This window comes from Aythya fuligula, chromosome 2, assembly GCF_009819795.1.
Source record: "Aythya fuligula isolate bAytFul2 chromosome 2, bAytFul2.pri, whole genome shotgun sequence".
In the NCBI taxonomy this organism is placed as follows: domain Eukaryota; kingdom Metazoa; phylum Chordata; class Aves; order Anseriformes; family Anatidae; genus Aythya; species Aythya fuligula.
In genome coordinates this window covers 90,796,039-90,818,604 of record NC_045560.1, presented here as the reverse complement: position 1 = coordinate 90,818,604, position 22,566 = coordinate 90,796,039, and the positions used below count along the sequence as shown (strand labels likewise).

The following is a 22,566-nucleotide window of genomic DNA, read 5'->3' as shown; positions in this document are numbered from 1 at the left end:
TCACAGCCCTCACACCTTCTGAAGACTGATCTCGGACTGCCTGGTCCATCATAGTTCTGTAAGAAGTATCTTCTATCCAGCACTGTACTTAAGGTAGGGGAAGTTTCTTTGCCTTGTGCCAGCAGTTCAAACTAGTTTAGCCTAAGATTTTACATTTAGAGTACTACGCAGGAAATGCCAGCTACTGGTTGTATTTGTTTTTCTGCAGTGGGGGTCATGTGCTCATATTTATATGGAAAATGGTTCGTTTGTAGATCCCAGCAGATAAAATGAATTATACAGCTGTTCTGCATTGACTCCGAAGCTCATCTCCTCAGTAAATTAAATCTGATGCGATCCTAATTGGCAGGATTCTCCAGGGTGAAGTTGGTCACGGGGCTGTCAAAACCTTTCTCCCACGACCAGTCTTTCTTCTGTGGTTTGTCGCAAGTTGTTGGTCAGGTTCAGAGCTGTGTCCTTCTATGTGGGTCTGTAATATTAATATGTTTTTTGGTTCAGGTGTGGAGCTGTAGGTCTGTGTTAGCAGAGCTGTACTTCTCACTGCAACAGGTACAACTCATTTTGTGCTTGTGGCTTAGATGCTGTTAGAGGACCCAATAATCCTTTCCTCGCTGCAGTGCTGAGCAAATTTGGAAATAATTGTGTGCTGTGAGCAGCATATTGGAACTGCCTAGGACGGTGTTGTCTGCCTTGGGCTGTTGACTCTGCTCTTTTTCAGGGAAATTATCAAAAACATCCATCAGGGAAACTTCTCTTATGTAGGCACTAGATGTCAGCAGTCCCCAAAGCATCCCTTGCAGATGGAAATTCTCAAACGTGCTTCTTGGCAAACGCTTAGGGACACGGGCATCCAAGGTGCTTGGCTTCCCTGCTGCCACCAACAAAGGATAAAAGTGTCTACATTTGGTGAAGTTCACCTCCTGGGCAGTGTCTCCTCTAGCATAGGAAAGGGTTAAGTTTGACTGTCGGGTTGTGTGACTCTAAATGAGGAAAATGCAGTTCTGATTTACAATTTTACGTAATTCCTCTTTGCGGTGTTTCAGAACGAGTTGGGAAAGAAAGAAATTTCTTCTTAGAGCAGGCTTGAAGATTTCTAAAACTTTCCTAGCATATAAAAACCAAACCAAAACAGAAAAAAAAAAAACCCGCAAACCATTACCACCCACAAAAAATACAACCACTGAAAAAAAAAAAAAAGCAAAAAACCCTTAAGTATTCTTTCTGCTGTTTATAAGAGTCTTTTCAGTATTTGCTTTCATGGTTTATAAATCAGCCGGGCATTGGCTGTAAACACACCTTACTAAAACCACAGTTTTGGTTTTATTTTCACAAAAGAGATCGATTTTGTAGAGACCGCATGTGTCCTACTGAAAACAGGATGGGGAGGGGCAGGAAAAAAAGAGGATGTTTGAAGTGTTTTGTTTTCTTTTTTCCCTTCCACACTCCCCTCAGCTTTGGGAGAGCCTGCCTTGAGATGCCTTTTGAAAAGGGTAATGAATTTTTTTAATTTTTTTTTAATTTATATGCCTGAGGTGCAGCCCCAGGCACCAAACTGACACTAGTCTTGAGCCTAATGATAAAAGCTACATAAAGCTGGTTATTTTTTGCTATTTTCATATATACGTATTATTTAGACACAGTAATATTTTTCTACCACCTCTGGAAGGAATGATTGGTAGGGATCTGTCCAGCAAGATTTGAGCCATGCTCTGTGAATCAAAACAAGAAGATGAAGAAGTCTCTTAGGTTGAGGAGATGTCTCCTGTGAAAGTGGCAACATGAAGCATGTCGAAGGAGCACTGCTGTGTCTGCAGGGAGAGGATTCGATGCACTCTTCTCACAAGTGGATCTTGAACATTTGATTTCAGAGTAGCTTTTTATTAACAGAGATTCCCCTAAGTAACCTTTGTATTAAGACAGGAAAAATGAAATGCAGGGGCATTTTAGCATTCAGAGCTGCAGTTTTCTGGATATCTTAATGTAATGGATTTCCTTAAATTCACAGCCTAGGAAAGGTTGCAGAAGACATTGAAAATACTTTTAACCCATGTGTGACAGTGTTGGTTTTGAAGGTCAGTTCTTGCCTGCACCAAGATTTCAATCGTAAGTTCATGATTTTTTGTCTCTTCAAAAAAGACACAATTTTTTGACAAAAATCATCTCCGTGTAAAATGAAGGGCAGTGACACTTCTTCATTCTGCTGAACTTTCCCTCTTGTGTTCTGTGCAATACACAGTAAAGCCAGGTGAAATTAATTTTGCTTCTGAAAACTGGAATAAAAATGACGTTTCCGTAATTCCTTACTTGCCATCTTATTGTCTATTTTCTTGTTTAGAAAAACATTTTCAAGTGTACGGATAAAGAAGATGCTGGGATGTTTGTAGTTTTAGCTATGCATTTAAAGCCTAGCGTGTCTTCAGTTCTCAAGTCCACGCTGTTCTGCTCAGCTTTTGCCATGGGTTCGTTCCTTTGCCAGCGAGGACGAGGAGGTAGAAATAACGAGCTGCTGTCACAAGATCTCTTCTTCAACCAGCTTCACTCAGTGTAGCACCATTTTAAAACTTTGCAAAACACACGTGGAGTTGGCTGAGAAGACTCCTGGGTGTGTGTGTGTGACTGCTGCTGACTGCAGAATACTAAAATGAGGAAGTCCCTTTTTTGTAGGGATTTATTTGTGTGCTGCCTAGATAGGTGTGTGCTTGAGGCAGCTTGGAAGCGTCCTCTTGTTCTGATGGTCCATAATCTGATTTTCAAAGTAAGTGATAATCACATGCCAAAGGGTTGTGTGTGTGTTTTTTTTTTTTTTTTTTTTTATAATGGAAATATTATTGGAGGAAATGGGTTTCTGCAATAGGAAGCTGTACAGGGAAGGATAAATGACCCTTTCCTCTGCTTATCCTTTGCTGTTGTTTAAAGCTGGTTGATGAAGGAGCAGGGAGGGAACCAGAAGGTGCTATGCACAGTCGATGGATTTTGTATGGCAGCTGCCAGAGATTAAGGCTGCTAGTGAATGTTTGAAGTATTTCCTATTTTAAGAAAAACTCATGAAAATTGTTAACTTCTAAATGAAAATTTCGTTTTTAAATGTTGCAGGGAGGGAAGTGGTGAGGGTTTTTCTTGTTTTGTCGTAGCCCTGAAGCAAACTGGAAATAGGAAAATGTTTGAATTGAATTGGATCCAGAGCTTCCTCAAGCTGCTTTAAATAACTCCGTTAAAAAAAAAAGGGGGAGGGTAGGGAAACAAAAACAAAACAAACAAACAATAAATTTAGAGACGCCAAAGGCAGAGGGTAGAAAGCTAGAAGAAGGAAGAGTTGAAACATGCCATTTGAAACATGGAAATGTTTGGGAGGTTGGCAAGGCAGATATCAGAAGTAGCTGTTCTTCGTTCTCCTCGATCTTCACTGTCGTGTTTATGATGGGACAGTTTCCGTGCAGTATTCAGGAAGTTTGTTAACTGGGGGATGCTCAGCTATAGCTGAATTAGATTATAAACTTTTTTTCAGAGTAGTTTTCTTTCAGCTGAGGAAGCTTGAGCTGCCTGGGCGGACGTGAAGGCTGGTGTGCAGAAAGAAGAGAGAGAAGGGAGAGAAGGGAGCTGCCTCGGTGATCAGCAGCAGCGAGCTGCTGAATGAGCTCAGCTCTGAAGCCTCTCCCGTAGAGAGTAACTTGCTGACAGGAAGGGGGAGCTGTGCAAATATAGGGTTTTACTCATCGACATAACCGGTGTCAAGAGCTGAGGAGGAAGAGAGAGGAGAGCTCATTCTCGTTGAAAAATGATGCCAAGGCATTTCGCAGATTTTCACGTTCTCCCAGCTTTAACTACAACTGGAAGCAGACTTCTGGTAACGTTGAAACAGCCATGCTGATAAATCTTAGATGTTCCAGCAGTAAAATTTAAAAGGGAAATCAAAACACTGAAGCAGATGCTTGATCTTAACATAAAAGCTGCAACTTTTTTTTTTTTTTGCGGTGTAATTTTTCCTCCATTTGTCAGTTTAAAAGGAACTGAAGCCCCTCAGACTTGCATAGACATCTCTAGACCTGGTCTTTTAAATTTACTGCTGTAGCCCAGCAGTGGATGATGAACCCTGAGAACTTGCAGTGCAGTCTTACAGTTACTTATTCAGGGAAGTATGCAGCTTGCTTATTTATTTATTTTTAATATGTCTAAAGGCAAAAGAATATCTTTTTAAATTTGCAAGAGGTGCTACAAAACGCAAAGGAGATACGCTGAGTGAGGTCTTTGCTGTCTGTTCAGACAATGAGGATAAGTGAGGGAAAGAAGAAGGAAAGCTTACGGGATTAAACCATCCTACAGTTCTGAAATATGGGAGTTGTGCATACCTGTAAGTATGATTGGGATTGGATCGGCATTTAAAATCTCGGAGTAAATGGGGAAAGTTAGGTATCTGCGACTGACTTCAGCTTGGTAAATAAGAAATTGTGATAGCAGATGGATTCTGCAGTATCCAAAGTGTGTGCATTAGTCACCTGGTTAGCTGTATACAAATACATTTATATGTATTGTGGTTTAGCATGGATTTTGTACTTACTCTGGGTTTAGTGCAATAATTAAACTTAAATTAAAAAAGCTTAATTTTGATGAAAGTAGACAGTATCTTTTGATTGTTCATTTCCATGGTGGCTGTTGTTGAGATGGTTGTGTAATAATGAAGAGGTTGTTAACACTTTCACTTTTAATGTGGCCAAAACCTTTGGAAACTATTCAGAAAAAAACAGTGGGAAGGGCTATATAACATGCATTTGAAGGGTTAAAAAAAAAATAAGGCTATTGCCAAGTTAGCAAGGGATAAAATCCACTGTCCATTGATGTGAATTTGCTTTGTCAGTTGCTTTCAGCTGGCTGTGAAACATAGGCTTATGCCTTGTTAGTCTCCTACATGTGGTGTATTTTAACCAGAAGACCTAATTTATGAACTCAGTGTCAGTGTTTTGCAATTTATCATTAAAGCCAAAGAGAAAAATTGTCTTAATGCTGGAATATGCCTGACACACAGATGCTGTGTTGCTGATAGTGGGGAGTAGGGCAGCACCTTCATGCTGAGTTGCCTAAAACTGCACTGCAATACAACTTGTGAGGGGATATGTTACGAACCTGTGCTGTGAAAGGCATGCTGTGATGCACTTGAGGTCAAAATTGATTTGTTTTTTGAGTTTAATCTAAATGTCTGAGTTTTATTAGTTTTAGGCTTTAGTCTGGAGCCTGTATTTGGCCAGAAGTATTACATTGCTTTGTGACTACAGATAGGTGACAGTGGAAACGTTGGACTGACCAGCTTTGATGTGAAAGATTTTATGAAAAGGGCATATGTTTGCTCACATTTCTGAAGTGATTTTTGAATTGCCTTAAGTGCCTGAGTGCTCCTGCTGAAGTTACCTGGCTCCATCAGTGCTTGGCTGCTGAGCTCTGTGTAGTTGAGATTTCCTTCAGACCTTTTAGAAACATCAGAAATATTATTATTTGTATATCTATATTTATATAGATAAGAATTTTACAGTAATGAACCACTCTTTTAAAAAATATTTTTATACCTTTTTTTATTTCACATCTTTTGCTGAGTAGCAACTTTCTATCTCTAGCTGTCTCTTACAGTTTCCACTTTCATCTTTTCACCATTTCCAAGCTAAAGTCCTTCATCTCTAGTCCTAATTAGAATTCTCTGTTGTCATTTATCTGGTGAGCAGGCTTGTAGAAAGCAGTTACAAGCAGCAAAAGCAAATGACCACATCTCATCTGCTACCACAGAAATGTTTTTTGACTTCAGTTAAATGATCTTTGATAAAATTGCGTGTCATGAGTCATTTTAAAGGCAGGACTGTTCCGTGAACCAGCACGGCTGAGGAGCAGCAGTTTTTATTGAGCTTCTTAAGGACCATCTTTGGTATAAACTTGATTATTTCTTTGATAGAAGTGTGCCCTGCTAGGAGGAGTGGTGCTCTGCTGGCTCTGTCTCCCAGAGGCCCCTCTGGTGCTTCTGGTGGCCCCCTTTCATTTAGGCTCTGACCTTCCAGTGGAAGTTCAGAGCAATCGCTTGGTCTCAGCTGCACAGTCTTCCTTTGGGGTTTCCTTTGGAAGCCTGCATTTGGGAAATAAAACCTGACATCAGTCCTGCTGTATCAGCTAGGGGTACGTGTGTGTGCGCACAGAAATGTGTCTGTATTGCAAGTATGAATATTTATCTGTGTGTATCTTTCTCTTAAAGATATGGACCTTGGTGCTCGGTTACCTGTTGATGGTTTCATTCAAGTGGAATATAAGCACCGAGCGCTACTTAAAAGCAGTCTCCGTTCCTGTCTGGATCATGCTGCTCTTTCACCTAGGTGAGTAACAACGAGTTATTTTTCTAATGTGTTCATAGTGATTCAGTTGTCTTGAAATCAAAGCTATTCTTGCTTTTTCTCTAAATCCTTTGATAGAGCCTCAGTCAAGATGCAGGTTTTCTTTGCTCAGTAACTGGCTGCACGTGGCCAGCAGAGAGCCTTGGAGTAAGGAATGAGAAGAGCATCAAGGAGCTGAGCAGCTTGTGCCTTCCTCTCCTGCTGCCCAGTGTGCAGTTGCTGTGGTTTCCCTTTATTTGGCTCTTGCAATAACAGACCTGTTACTGATTCCTGACAGAAGGGACGGGTTGGGATTTTTTTTTATTTTTAATTTTATATTTTCAGACTTGTCATTAACCAAGGCTCAAGCTGTAAAATGCATTTGACAGTAGGAATAAAAGATGGAAAAAAACCACACACAAAATAAAAAAAAGCAAGAACCCAACCGACCAAGTGCAGTCAACAAGAATGTTGATACCAGCAATTTCAAACAAATTTACTGTGTGATCTGTATAGTATGTTAATGCAAATACAAGATTACTATAATCTGTTAGTATTAAACATTAGATTATACTACTATAAAATTTGCATATTTAATATAACAGCGTCAGATTATATTATCATACGAGAGTTTATGTTGGCGGTATTAGGCAAATAATAAATAAATAATAAAAGGCTATCATGATGGAAGGTTTCAGAGCATGCTTCATGATTAACTTTGGTTTAGCAAGAGGTTTCAGGGAGTTTTCTGAACATGCAGGGACACTTTCCTGAGGTTTGAAGCTGCACAGAGTGGCTTTGCTTATGCTTATGTTTTGACAGTCTTATATTTTCTGGAAGTACTAGCTGAAAAGTCAAAACCCAAGAAAAGCACTGCTTGATGCCACCCTAGAGATTTAACAATAAATCCATATTTGGGGAGGGATTTGTTTTGCCTTTGATTTCTAAAATGTTTTTCCTTTGTGTATATCTTAATGTAATGCTGTGTGTTGTTTGGAAATTATTTTCTAAGGTACATCATCAGCATAGTTTAAAGTCACTGATGTTAGAAATTTTAACAGCTTGCTTTATTAATTCTGAAACTCGCTTGCCTGTTTTTCCTATTCTTTGATGCTGTGAATGAAGAAAGCCTGCTTGCCTTTTGACACTTTTTCATTTCTCCCTGGATTGTTCTTGTAGGTGGGGCACTTTTCTTAGTTTTGCTAAGTACAGAGTTCATCAATGGTGTATGCCATCTTTTATTATTATTATTATTATTTTATTTAATAAAAAATACCATCTCTTTCAGCTTCTGTGGCAGGTTCCTGGAGAATTCCCGTGTTCCTGGTTATAGTTGTTCTGATGACTGTAGGCATGTTGCATGAGCAGCAGAATGGAAAGGAGTCTTCTGGTAAGGAATGAGTCACTATGTCTTCTGTTATTGGAGGCAAAAGATATGTGAAGTCAAGAGAGGGAATCTCGACTGTATTACTGTAAATTCAATATCATATACGTTTCCAGAATTAACTGTAAGATTTTAGTACAGTTGTTTCAAAGTGGTTTATGTATGTTGAAATGAATCTTTGGTTCTTCACAGAAAATCTTTGCAATTGACTGTTTTCCATAACAAAGTAGTTACTCATATTTTCAAGCCCAGTCCCCCATAACTATGAAGTTTAGAATATATTTCAATAATTCTAGAGAATCCTACATGTAGCTTCAAGCGTAAAGCCCAGGAAATTTGGAATTGAAGGCTAACTTTGAAATAAATGAGCAGTATGGGTTTAGTAGTGAGAAAGCTCCATCCAGCAAGCTTCTTACAGTAATCACAAATTATTGGATATATCAGTTTCTTAAGAACACAGTTTGTGTTTAGACTTTGAGAAAAATATTTTTCCTCTCTTGTTATTTCTGATGCTTGTTATTGTTATTTCTGCAGCTTCAGTGGATATCAAGTGACAAATAAAACGTTTTAAGACCAGAGCCTTTTTTTATTTATATACACACATATTTTTTTTACAGGGGCAGAGCTTCCTGGTCAGATGATTTCCATTGCTGCTTCAACAATTGCCATGGCAATTTCAATGACAGAAGATGAGTCCAGTAATGAACGTTCCTCACAACCCTCAGGTGACTGAATACTCTGTAAGAAAATATTTGAATTTTCTCTAAAGGCATGAAATTAGAGGGAATTAAGAACAAGTTTCAAAAGAGCCCCCTTCCTCTTCATCCCTTCCAAAATAGCACATTTATACTTTATGAAAGTGGTTTATCTGTTTTTAACAATGTTAAGACAATTATTATTATCTAAGAGCTGTCTTCAGAATTGTAGCATGTGGTTCTCTGTACATTTAGAAGACCTGACTAGCAGATTTTTTTTTTTCAGAATGAGGGCATTTTTCCCCCTAATATTTATTATTTATTTTATTTACACTCCCCCCCTTCTCTTTGACTTGTTGTGAGTTAAAAGATATAACTGGATTTCACAAGTGTTAACAGCCAGAATGACTTTCCTGTACATCACAATGACAAAAAGCTTTACTCTCCTTTTAAACTAATGCTCAGTCTTTACTTGAGAATGTAGCTTTGAGTCATGGTATGTTCAGTTGCAATAACAGAACCAGAAATCTGTAAGAAAAGGCTTGAAAGAACTACAAGGAGGGTATTTACATGTCCATCTCTGGTTTTAAGCCTTATTATCATTTTTCTGGGTAGGCCTTTGATGGAGTGGGATACTAAAAAATAAGCTATTATGGGGATCTCTGGTAATTGAAAGGTTTCATCAGTTTCCTATAAGTAGACAAGCAAAACAGGTCATTCAACTTGACAGAATATGAACTTCCAAAACTTAAACTTGAAATTGGCTGTGTCTTTGCAGTCTTCTTGAAGGTAGGATGTTCTTTATGTTGTCTGAAACATGTGAACTATAAAAAGGAGGGAACATAGTGAGTGTACAAAAAAGGATGCTCTGAGCATCTAGCATTAAAAACTTCTGCCTAAAGGCTAGTTTGCACGAAACTAAAAAGTTACTTCAGCTATCAGGTGTAAAACAGTTGATGTAGAACAATCTCTTCAGAAATCTTTTGGTGAAACATGAACACACTTCCAAATTTTAAATATGTCAGTGTAAACTGTATTTGAAACAGTGCTTCTTTTTTAAATGTAAAACAGGCAGCTTTAGACAACTTACTCTTTTCTTATCTTTGTTTCTGTGTTTTACAAGCCTATCATGAAAATAAATACAGAACACATATGTCCTGAAATTCGAGAATGGTGACAATTTCCTTATATTGCTGTATCTTGGAAATTAGTTGTTGGTTGTTTTTTTTTTTTTGGCTACATTTTGGACATCTGGTCAAGTGACAGTCTCCCACAAGTGTGCTGTATAAGTGGTTATGCTTTTTTTTTTTTTTTTTAAACTTACACACCAGTTGTAATCCCTTTTCCTCATAAAGACAATTTCTTTTGTGATTTCAAGATGTAACCTTTCTTGGCTGAAAGAAAACTACATCAGCTTTACAAAGGTATCTTCTACAGCGAGTGCTTTTTTTGACTTACTTTCTTGAGGCAGATGACTTTTTTTTTTTTTTTTTTAATCTTGTGAGTTCTGTTTTTGTTTTCCTTCACAACAGGAAACGAAAAAATACAGTGTTTGCTGTCTTCATTCAACAATAGCTAAAAGACTTTCTCAACAGTCTCTTGGGAAGCAGCATTGTATTCTGTCATGAGTGTTTGCTTTGGTGATCTTTGGTTTGGATTTTCTATTTGAATGGTGATAAAACATCGATCTTGTACAGCGAAAAGTTTCTACCTGCAGGGTTAAGAAAACATAACTCTGTTGTTTGTCTGCTGTCACGATTTTTGGATGTTTTGTTGTCCTGCTTTGGAACTTGTAGTGTAATACACGGTTATTTTATGAGAAGTATAAGCTATTGGAAATTTTCTGTACCATCTATCAGACTTCATGGGATCTTCCTTGTATCTACTCTAAATATATGTCAGCAATTGTCAAGGTTGGTTAACTGCAAGTAGGAGGAGATAGGCATATACATGTACTGTATTAATTCAATCACAGAACAGTACAAACATGAAGCACTGACTGTTCTTGTGCTTCAGTTTGTTCATGAAGAAAACAGGAAGGAAAACAAACTGTAGTGATTTTACAGTTTTTTATTTTTTCCTGAGCGCTATTTGTTTTCTTAATTTTGTAGTTGAATACTGCTTTTTAGTGTTAGCAGTGGGAAGTTTAATGATAGAAGGAAGGTGATCTAACTTAGGAAGTTCCCAGAAATTTCCATAGCATGCAGCAAGTGCACCCAAGTATCCAGCTTCAGAAACAGGCACTACTGCCGTGTTTTTGCTAGCTGCCTTGTAGGTAAGATTGTTGTCTTGCTGGCTTCGAATATAATAGAAACCAAAATCCTTAAATGTTTCCATGCCTTCCCCCCCTCCCCTGTATTGTATATTCTGATTTTGGTAGAATTCTTGATAGGCTGTTATATTAGCTATTTGGGAAAGACTGTCATGCTGTCATTACTCTGAGGATAAAAAGGTGCTTTTCAGGTTTTGTCTCCAAAGCCACGATGGACCACAGTTAGTGAAATTTTATAGAATCGAAATTACTCTAAGTCGAGATTCCGATGGTCCTTCTCCGTTTGTGTTAATGAGGCACTCACACCTTGATTTGCAGAGCTCACCTTGCCAACAAAACGTGGCTTTTTTCATTTGTGCTGTTTGTTTTTTGGACTGGATCAAATCTGTGAACTGGCTTACAATACGGTCACCTGAGTGGCATTTCTGATGCTAAGGAGTCCGTGTGTTTGGCACGAGAAGAAGACTGGGTCATTGGCAGCGCTGGTATAGTTCAGCTTCAAGTACTGTGGAACTAAATTCTGAAAAAGATGTCACGTCTTGGGATCCCCTAGGATTTTTATAGTCTCTTTTTTTCTTTTTTCTCCTTCTTTTTTTCCTGCCAGCTTATTCCCATCTGTGTTTTGCATTCTGTGTAGTCTGATTTATGTTAATAGGGAAGCTGTAAGAGAGTGAGTCAGTTTCATTGGTACTACTCTTAATGTTATTGTTGCTGCTATTTAGTTAAGGTTTTCTTCATTGCAAAAATTTGTTGATAAACATTTTTCATTACCAAAGGAAGTAATATTTTTTTTTTCTTTCATAAAGGTCATATTACTAAATGCTTTTGGGGCACAAAATGATAGGTAATTTTAATCTTGAGGCACAGGCTTCATCATCCTAAATTCATTTGTTTTGAATTTTGGCTTTTAGGATTTCCTTCCCTTTGGTGGACATTTGAGTTTCTGCTTTTTGTCATGTTACTTCTGACATGTATTACATTTTGAGGGAAAATGTAATAAGAAAGGTGTTGAATAACTTGAATAGATGGGGAGTATTCTCAGTTATGGATCTTCTACTTTCAAGTAAACACTTTTTGTGTTTCTGTAGTTTGTGTGCTTTTTTTTTTTTTGTTTGTTTGTTTCTTTGTGTGCTTTTTTGCTTCTTCAAGTATAGGCTGTGAAGTACAGGGGAATGTTTGACCCCTTTATTTCTTATGACAAAAACACTTCTATCCTTTTAGGAAAGCTTCTGTTTACAGGTAACTTTCTACCCCATTATGAAAAAGTACCTTCTGTCTTTTTGTCCAAAGCGAAGTTGAAGTATGATAGGGCTGGCCTTCCTTCCATCAGCTGATTTGCCTAGGAGCATTCCACCTGGAGCATCTGCTGTATTTGGCTGCTTGCAGAGTTCTTCCTTTTAGGTTTTCTCCTGTAATTCCTTTGGAAGCATTCAGAAGTTCCACCAAAAACGTTACCAGCATCCACCTGATGTATCTGTCATTGTCTCGGTGTCCAACTGGGTGGATCAGTAAATCTGCGTTACTGTATTAGTGTGTTTGGGAATTACATAGCTCTAAAAATAGTTCCCCTTACTTGTAGAACACCAGTGCAGCTTTCTACAACAAAAGAAGAGTGCTCATCCAGTGTGTGAGGCTGCAGAATTTGTCACTTGCCACTACTGTACACGTATGACAAATCTGTCTTCTGTACGCTCTAGCTGTCACGCTTTAGTCTAGGAGTAGCTTTAGTGACACGTTGCAGCTAACATTGCATGTGTGAACTGTGAATTTTTTGATATGCATGTGGTAGTAGTTTCAACAACAGTTTTTCTTAATGAGAGGAAAGTGTTGATGTGAAACAGGTCCAGTGTTGATTGCTTACCTGCAGCACTGTGTACCAGCGTACAAATTTCCTCCTATTCTTCAGCACCCAGTAGCTTTTCAGGTGTTCCCATTCTTCCACAATGGCAGTAAATGTTTTTCAAGTAGTAGTGCATGGAAAGTTTGGGCATTTCTCCTCATGCAGCTGAGCATGCGGCCTGAGTAAAATTTAATAATGGTGTTCTCGGGGAGAGGTGGTACATGCAGTGACTGAACACGGATTTGGAATCATCCATACTAGCCTGATATTAGGCAGACTTATCAACTAAGAAGTTAAAAAAAATAATAATAAAAAAAATAAAAACAGAAAGTTGGTATGTTCTTGTATAGAGAACTTTAACTTGCACATTAATACTATTGCCTGAAATGGCTATTGGCTGTTTATTCTTAAGTGCCTTTGATTTTAACCCATCAGCTCACATTTTTTTGGATTGAATTCAATCTTTACTAATTTATGAATGAATGACAGCATTTGTTAGCCACTAATCTTTGATTGCTTTTGTTACTAAAGTAGGTTATAGAAACAATTCAGGATCACAGTGAGCGCTGTATTTGTAGTGTTCAGAAAATGAAGTGTAGTAAGAAGTTTGTAAGATATGAGCATCCTCCTCAGTGTATACTATGTTTTGTTTAAACGAGCTTTGAGCAAATTTAAGATTTCTGTTTGAGTCCTTGAAGAGAAATTTGAGATTTATTTTAAGACACAGGTTTCTGCTTTCCTGCTGAAAGCGAAATTTATTTTGTGGTTTTCAGGTTTTTGTGGTTATTTGCTAAAGTGCATTTGGTTTTTTAATCTACGTGCAGCAACAGAAGGCCTGTTAGGGGCTATAGCATCTCTACTCAGCTCCCTGCATTGCCTGGCATGGTGTAGCATGCTGTGGGAGAGCTAACGTGGCCTTATTCTAGCTCTCCAAAATTCAAATCAGTGTCAAGCTGTCCCTCTCTTCTAGCGAAATAACAAAGGAGAAAGAAAAAAAAAAAAACAGGCAGAATAAGTTGTCTCTAGGAAGTATATTCTGTTCTGTGGTGACCTTTAATGTCATAACTTCCAATTTGTTTGCTTTTGTTTGTTTTAGGTGCAACAGAAGGTGAACAGCCTCCACAAGCTTCTTCATCTTTCTCCTCTTCATCCTCTTCTGGGAGCAGACAAAGACCTGAGATTGGATCTTTCCTTAAAAAAAAGAAAACCAGTGATGTTTACTTCGTTACGCTTGTGTGGGCCATTGTCATTGTCCAGATCTGGCTAAATTTCTGGATTGTGCAGCTATTGCCAGTGCCTTTTGCAGGTAGTAATCAATTACTAGAAATCTTTTTTAAAAGATGATTTTGGGTTGCCCTAGGCTTTGGGTAAAGTAAAAGGAAAGGCCTGTAGGCTTATATGAGTTCTTTAAATTTAAAACTTTTTCGAGACTCTGAAGTGTGCAGAGTTCAAGTATGTGACAATCAATGTTCTTGGTGAATTGTAGCTTCAAACAGGATTCATGTGTGCTGTCTGTTACCACGTAGTGGACAACTCTGTCGCTGTAGAATTGCTTTGTCTGTTGACTGTCGTTAGTATGTATGTTACCTGGAATAATTTAGTGACACACCTTACATTGCACAAATACCTTTGGGTTTGGAGTACTTTGTTTTTCTTCCTCTTGATGTCTTTCGTGTTTTTGTCCCTATAGATAGAGAATGTTTTAGCTGTTACTCAATATTTAAATATAGCTCATGCATCTGTTTTAATTTCCATTGAGAAAGGGTTGCTAGGTTTTGTGGACAAGTCACGAGAAATTTGGTTCTGACTCTAGCTCTGAGGTTAATTAGTTTTGCCACTTCACATATACATGTATCTGTTCTCTTACATAGCAAGAAAGAATGGAATATTTATGATAAGCTATCTGAAGAAGTTATTTTAATGCTGAATGCCACTTTTTTTGCAAAAACCTTTTTTGGAGGGTAGGTAGGGAAAAACTCTGGAAATAAGCTTGAGCTACCATGAATGTGAAAGTCTTTTCTCTCTTCATCCTCCATAAACACAGTTACCCAATTTCTTTCATCTTTCTCTGAGCTATTTTCTTTAAACTCTAGCTTTCAGCATTTTTTGAGATATCTAACATTAAAGTGTAGCTAATTATTCTCTCCCTAAGTTCTGTGGGTTGTTCTCAGGAGGCAGCTGAAGTACCCATGGAGCTGCTTACTCTTTCCCTGTGCTCCGGTATGGGCTGTATATGCTGACAGGTCACAGGCTCTGAGAGGCATGGTGAAAGAAGCAGCTGTGCATTTGACTGTGACACTGTAGCTGGAGCTAAAGGGTGATGTTGGGCATACAAATAGCTGAACACAGGCTAAAAAGAGAGAGTTTTGATCTTTGTTTCGTTCCATTGCAGTTGCTGCAGGAGAAACTCCCCAGTTTTGGTGTCTGGGCAACCTGGCAAATGGTGATGATAGAGTGGTCATATGTCATACAAATGATAAAGGGGTTAGAAAATCAAGTAAACTAGCTAGGAGTGGAGCTTAAATGGCATAATTTATTTATTACACAAAGTCTTGGAGGGACATAACCACTGTTTAGACATGTCTGCTTGTGTGGGAAAGAAAAGCCAGAGAAATCATAGACCAGAGCATACATCTGTAACTGAAGTGGGTGAACACTGCTGCTGCCAGTCCTTAAGTTTAAATCCTCTACCTGAGCAATAAACTCAAGTCAAAATGTAAGTTAATTTTGAGAATATTTGTTTCCTGTTGTCTTAGCAGCATCACTGGGTATACAGGTAGTTGCTTTTTTGGGCATATAACTGATGAATATAACTAGATCATCAAAAATATTATGAAAAGGCAGTATAGTGATAAACAGAGACAAACTTAGACTGTTGGATCACACTTACCAAGTGTGAGAGTGCAAATGAGGATAACCTGGGCCATTAAAAGAGAGCTGGTATTAAAAATACTTAGTGGTGGAAAATAAGAAGGCATATAAAGCAAGTTTTCTTGTGACTTTCCAAGTCTAAGGAGACTATAAGAACTTCTGAGACTTTGAGGAAAATGCTTATAGTATCTTTCAAAAACAACAACCACAACAACAAAACACCTTTAAGTAGAAAGGGCTTAATTTTGCCCAGGTTCCTCACGCTGGTAGACAGGACATACATGAAACAGTATTTAGATTATTAGTAATATCTTGGTACCATTTATCTTTGTACTTCAACAGAATGAGATGAGATGCTTCTTTAAAACTGTTGAATTTAAGGTATAGAAAATGCTTACTGCATAATATAAAAAGGTGAAAAATGAATTTTGAATTCAAAAGCTAAGCATTAAACCAGACTGTGGAACACTTGTAGCACTGGTTCAGTGATGAGAGCCTGGGGATCCTGGTATTTGTCTTGTTTTAAGATCTTTCATTTACTTTCTTGCTCGTTCTGTCTTTTTTTTTTTTTTTTTTTTTTAGTTCAGTTTTTGTCTTTTGGTCACTTTCTGCTCCCCGTAGGTGTTTGAAATGTCTTACTATGCAGTATTTCTGTTCTGCTCATGTTTTCTAATAACAGAACTCCTTTTGGCTTTTTCTCTTGACTCATTTCATCTTCACACAATTACAGCTGTGCGATTGACTCTAGGACCTTTTGACACCACATTTTCAATGAGTGTGCCGTCAGTTATTCTAGAAGATACTTAAGCATTTATATTTAATAGCAGAAGGTTAGAATGTCATTTCAAATATGCTGATCACTTGTAAAATGCCAGCTGGCTCCATAATGCTGAGGAACGGTTTGTGTATTTACCATCAGTGGCTTTCTATCATACCAAGCTTCAACCTAAAAGTTAGGTGCTGGCTCTTGCACCATTTTCTCTTTTTTGTTTACCAGGTGATATTTATTAGAAAGCCTATTAGAGAGCTTATTTCTTTAAGAGAATAAATCCTGTATTTGCCACATGGTGGTGCCAGAGGTAAGTAAACCAAACCTCTGAATTGTTCAGTGAGCTCTTCATATAAACTATTACACAAATGGCTTACAGATAATATTGTGGCACCTTGATAAATGCACGGTGGAAATCAAAAGTTAACCTTTGGGGTTATGTATGCCATTTTGGATACCTCCAAATAGAAGTGTGATGAGAATTTTGGAGGGCAGAGACATTATTGTGGTGGTGAAGTGTGGCAGTAAGTAATACGTTTGGTTTGGAGGAAAAAAAAAATAAAAGTATGTTTGAATTTAGTGGTGGAGAGTTCAGTATTGGATGTTACAGTAAATGTGATATAACCAAAGGAGTGCTGCTGGTTTGAAAAAAAAAAAAAAAAATCACAGAAAGTTATTTTACTGTTTAAGTACAATTTTTAATGTTGAGTATAATTTTTGATCTATGTGTGACATTGACTGTTACTTACTTTCTGGTAAAAAAATAAATAAATGAAGGAGAAATGACCTGAATGTGATTCTCTTGCTAATGGCTTTACTTTGTTTTCCTTCAGAATCAGTTTTCAGTATTTGGGGATTTAGCATACTTTTGTCTAGAGGTTTTTGCATCCATAGTTCATGAGAGGACAGGGTTGTGAGACCTCCAGATCTGTCACTGCCAAATACATTAAGGTATACCTGCATAAAGGATCGTGTAATGATGTTTTTGTGACTGGTATGTTTTCATCGACATAGTAAAATGAGTTGTAATGCAAATGTTTGTTTATAATATGAATTAATGAACTTCTCTGTTGTGATGTTACACTTGCTGTTGGATTTGGAAGATTGCCTGCTTTCTTCAGTGATATAAAGACAAGTATTTTGAGTGGTGTAGCATTCTGTTGAAATATGGCAGATAAATCATGACTATTTAAGGCCCATTAGGTTCCAAGGAAGGTTTGTATGTAGCATGCTTTATTTGCCTTCGCATTCCTTAACGTGATGCTTCACAATTTTTGTATATATACATGTACTCAGTTAATGGAAGGAGAACAGAGATACAGAACTAGACTGATAAGCCTTATGCAGAAGTCTCTGTGCTATATCTCATTGGAGGTAAACCAATGTGATCTTTTGTTTCTGTAATTAATGCTGAGGCTTCTCTAGTGTTATTAAGAGGATGGGTTAGGAATGTTGGAGAAAAGCTATTTGCTGTAACAATAATAATAATAAAGTTCATGTATTTTTTTGTCTGGTTTTGAGGAACAGTGTGAATATTTCAGTGGTCATTTTGAAGCCGAGATGTAAAGCTGATCTCAGGACAATGCTTTAGATGTTAAAAAGCAATAATGAATCAGTAGTTGCATTTCAGTTGAAGGTTTATGTGTTCACTTCATGACCTGCTGTCAGTCCTTAAATGGAAGGTGCAGATTTAACAGAATAGAAGGCCTCAAACTTAAGAAATGAGGCTGAACAATTTCTGTTACATATCCCATACCGCTAAGTTCTCAAGGTAGTATCTGTGGAAAATGTGTGAGTGTGTGCTAAATGCACTGCACTGGACTTGTGGAATGGTATGCCTAAGTGTGCAGTGCACAGTCACTTTTGTGCTTGTGTAGTTTAAATTCCACGCTGATAGGCGTGTGTGTAAAATGAATGAGGAGATTAGCAGTAAAACCACTTCAAAATTCTGAAAGTGGTTTCTAATGCAAATTAAAACTTACTCTTTTCCTTTCTTTTTCATAGATCTTTCAGACTGGAATAGATGCGTAGTCTTGTGGTGCTCCTCTGGAATCACTAATACTTGATTTCCTTCTTATGGTTGCAGTTTGGGCACTGAAAAAGCTCGTGGTTCATTTTGGAGTTCTGAACTTCATGGCAAACCGCTGCAAAAGTTGGTGGCAACTTGTTGAAAACTTTGTGAAGGAACGTCAGGAAGCTCTTGCTCCACGACCCATCAGAGGGCTTGGAAGAGTCATGCTGAAGCTTGACAGTAAGGTATTCCTACATATTTTCCTAAGCAACCTGAACATTCATATTATTGTGTTAACTGTGTGCTGAGATGCTTTAACTCTAAAATAAATGTCTGTCACTAATGGGCACGTCTGTCACGTATACAAGTATATCTGTCTTACCGCGTAATTTAGGTCATGTCTCTTCTGTCACTATTCACACTGAAGTACATGTTTAAACTTTGTTCAGTAATTATATGCAAAGCTTGACAAAAGTCACTTTTAAAAAGTTGAGTTAACTTTAGAAGATTCCTTACTTGAATGATGCAAACCTCCTACAGTTCAGTCACCTTATCTGATTACAAAGATTTTGAAGTTAAATTTAATGAGCTTGAATATGAAGAATGAAATGTTACTACTTTACCGTGCAAACTTAATTTTAAAAAGCAACCCACTTTATCCTGGAAGGTAGGACCTGAGCTAGTTTGAAACACGTTCTTTTTATACGGTATGAATGAATAGTTGTTGAACACAGTGGCATGGTACAGAAGGGGGCTTCGTTCTGGAAGAGAAGAAATATGTGGAATAAGGTATTTGGGAAGATCTGTAGAATAAGGCTTCTGTGATCCTCTCCCTTCTCCCCTTCCTTTCAAAATGTACCTGCATCTGCGTTGCAAATTGCAGAGTTGGAAAGCTCCATAAAACTTAAGATGACTCCTCTATTGAGAGTTTTAAGTTTTGACTTAAGCTGATAAAATATTTTGTTTGTTATAGTTTTGCTAGTGTGTGAGAACGTATTTCCTGTAACTGTTTTTGTTGAGTTATTCTCTGATTTAGAAAAAAATCTGTTACCTCAGACTTTTCAGTAAGTGAAGTGAATCCTATAAGTACATTTGTCAGAGCATCAACACCTGGGCAGATGCTTGCAGTTTATACCTCTGAATTCCAACAGGAAAATAAAGTGCTTTAGCCCAGATCTAATGGGTAAATGGATGCCAAAAGGTCAACAAAAGCATTAACTGGCTGTAGGAAATAAGTAAGTTCTACAAGGTTCACTGAGGAAGAATTTGAAAAAGAAAAATCTCTCCAGAATACAGTTACGAACAAGTTAAGTGGGGTTCTGAAAGACAGTGGGAAAGATTCATGTGTTGGAGAGGGGGAAAGCTTATAGTATACAAAGGTTTTCACTAAAAGCTTTTGTTTTGGAAGTAAGAAAAATCTCTAGGCACAATAGTGCATATATTTTCTCTGTCGTCAAGTTCAGTGTCCATGTATCAGAGAACTGTACAATACAGGATCCTTCCTAATTCCATTAAGTCTTTTTTCCTCAAAGAAGGTAGGGGTTTTTGTCCTAATGTGCACCAGAACTTCCCACTCTCCAGCTTAAATGTATACAAGGTCAGTTTATATTTATGTTGTTGTTGTCTAAGCAAAAGATCAGTGTTGACACAATACATATCTCTATCTTGCCTTTCCCACCATTTTTTAGTTGACAGTCATATTCCTTCTTTCTCTGTGCTGTGTGTATTAAATCAACCCAAGCTCTTCGGGCCCTTATAAGAAAGACGTTTGATATTCTGCATGATGCTGTTGTCCTTGTTTGTGACAATTCTAACTAAAATTCACCTGGCTTTGTCATGGGTGGCTGGAACTGTGGGCTTCCAATGCTTGTCACACTAATGCTTTCATATTTCTAAGTTCTATTGGAGATATGCTTATTCTGTGTTGTGGGATTGTGGATGAATCATACTTCATTTGGGAAAGAATTTGGGAAGCAATGCCAATAGGATTAGGTCAATTTCTTAACTAAAAGTAGTTAAAAGACAAAACAAAACAAAACCTTCTGTACTTCTTTTTCCATCGCTCATCAACCTCTGGTTATCGTCTTGGAAATGCAGACAAATTTGAACTGAAGAGAAGTTCTGATTGAGCAGAAAGAAAGGGCATTGCTTTTCATTTTCATTATAAACAGTAGGTCAAGCTGTGCCTATATGTGCAGGCCTGGTTTAAATGTGGATTCTAGAAATACAGTGTCAGTACTGTATTCATTAGTCCCTGATTGTGGATTTGCCCCCTGGATCTGACAAACCCAGAAATTCAGACATAGGAGGCTTCTTGGAGGAAGGAGGAGGGAAAAGGTTTCTGTTGTTATCCATCTAATCACCTTAGAACTTAGTAGTTATAGTATGCTTAACAGCAGTCAAGAACTAATAATTTGCTTCAGTATAATAATAAAAAGTTTTAATATTTTGACTGTAGTTTTTTTTTATTATTATTAGAGTTTGCTAGAAAGTTTAGCATAATCAGTGGATCAGCTGCACGCACTAGACGTGCTAATTAGGATGTGCTGTTATTTTCCATGCATGTTTTCTGGTAGACTTCTGCAAATCATATAGTTAATACAAGGTGCTTTGTAGATATAGTGTAGTAGAATATTATACATGGAGGACTGCGTTAGATTGTTTATACTTAGAGTAAAGTCAAAATTTGTTTTTTCGGGTACAAAATTTAACATGTAGTTAAAGCAGGTAGTAACTAGACAGAATCTCTACCAGTGCATGTGCTATTCTAGGAAATACTTCGACAGACACGTAAGATGTGGTATAGACAGTATGCCAGTAATAAACTGAAAAAGTTGCTGTAGCCTTACTCATTTTGAATGACCTAAACATTAGACTTAAGCTATAACCTATTTTTAAATGTAGATTGATCACATTTATAGAACTACTTAAATATAGGGGTTGGTAAGATAACAGGCAGGTATAGTCCCCCATATTTTCTCTAATAAAACTTAATAGTAAAATGATTATTATTTTTGACATATGATGTTATTTCCTAGTTACTGTATTTATCATCCAATTCCAGGAGGCTGAAATTACATAAAAATACCAAAATGACATCCTTTCACATTCTGCTAAAGCTCAGGCTAAGACTGGAGCTCTAGCTTTTGTTGCATTATAGTTGTTAAGTAGAGTAATACAACTGTGAGATCTACTTCTTTTTTCCCTGAAATAATCCAAATGTACAGCAGATTTTACTATTAGTATATGAAAAAGTAACATTAGAGGAAAAAGTATGATGTTGAATCTGTAAACATATCTACATTTCTACATTTTTTCAGTAAGAAGTAAAATAAAAACAAACTGTACAGTAGCAATTTGAGGCTTTTGAAGCATTGTCATTGTTTTCCACAACTGTGCTTCTTTCGATGAGTACACTGAAGCCGTACAAGTAGGTAGGAAAGCTGGGTGCTTTGTAACATCCATTATTTTCAGATTCCCTGGTGTTCATCTTTCTTTGTATATCCACTTCTTGCTTCTGATAAAACTTAATTAACGTTCTGAGTGGTGTTTTTTTTTTTTTTTTTTTTAAATTAGATAATGTCCTTAAGTTTTATTTTTATTCAGAGCTAATATGATTTCAGGCAATTGGTGAAAACCCTAGATTAATTAAGAGTTTAATAATATTTCTTATTTTCAGGGAAGAACAAACTTCATATACTCGATCTCAACCTCTAACACAGATGAACAATAACATTAAAGCTTTTCATTGTTGTGGTTATGCTTCTATCTGAAGTTAAGAGTGTAGTCCTACATAAACTAAGCCTTAAAATGGGTGTACTTGTGTGTGCTTTGGTGAGAACTAGTTTCAATAATAATAATAATGTCCATACATTTGTTTGATCTTTAGTTTGCTTTGTGTGTATATCAGATTTAATTATGTACATGATATTTCTTTCTATGTTGTGACATTGAATATGAGTGTCGTAATATGAATGTGGTACTAAATTTTTTTTTAAAATCGTAATTGACATAGCAAGGGTGTTTTGAAATAAAAATGAAACTGCCTGGGTTGGAGTATTAATGGAGTCAATAAGTGTCTCATGTTAAGTTTTGTTATTTTAGTAATGTGTACTTCTCAAAAGTAGAAATCCTACTCTGAAATGTTAGCTGCCAGTATAATGAAACTGGAATTGCCCAGGTTATGCTGATTGCTCTGTTAATATCATTAAAGTCGTTCTTAATTGTTATATCCCCTCTTTATTTCAAAAAGTACATGTTAATAGTAAAATCTATTTTCTTGCATTCAAAGTTTTTATGCTCTTTTCCTATTGCAGTTTACCTTTGTGTCTGGAACGATTTCATTTTCATTCTGTGGATGACTGCCTGCCTCTCATTGCTTTC

General features: G+C 37.2%; 1 protein-coding gene across 1 annotated transcript in view; it reads left to right on the top strand.

Moving 5' to 3' along the window:
* The window catches only part of TMEM245 (transmembrane protein 245), an 80,089-nt gene that overhangs the window by 3,470 nt on the left and 54,053 nt on the right, over positions 1–22,566 (top strand). The window contains exons 2-6 of the mRNA XM_032181107.1: positions 6,227–6,344; positions 7,630–7,731; positions 8,343–8,450; positions 13,629–13,838; positions 18,259–18,428. Of these exons, the coding sequence (XP_032036998.1) occupies positions 6,227–6,344; positions 7,630–7,731; positions 8,343–8,450; positions 13,629–13,838; positions 18,259–18,428 (708 nt within the window). The remainder of the gene's footprint in view (positions 1–6,226; positions 6,345–7,629; positions 7,732–8,342; positions 8,451–13,628; positions 13,839–18,258; positions 18,429–22,566) is intronic.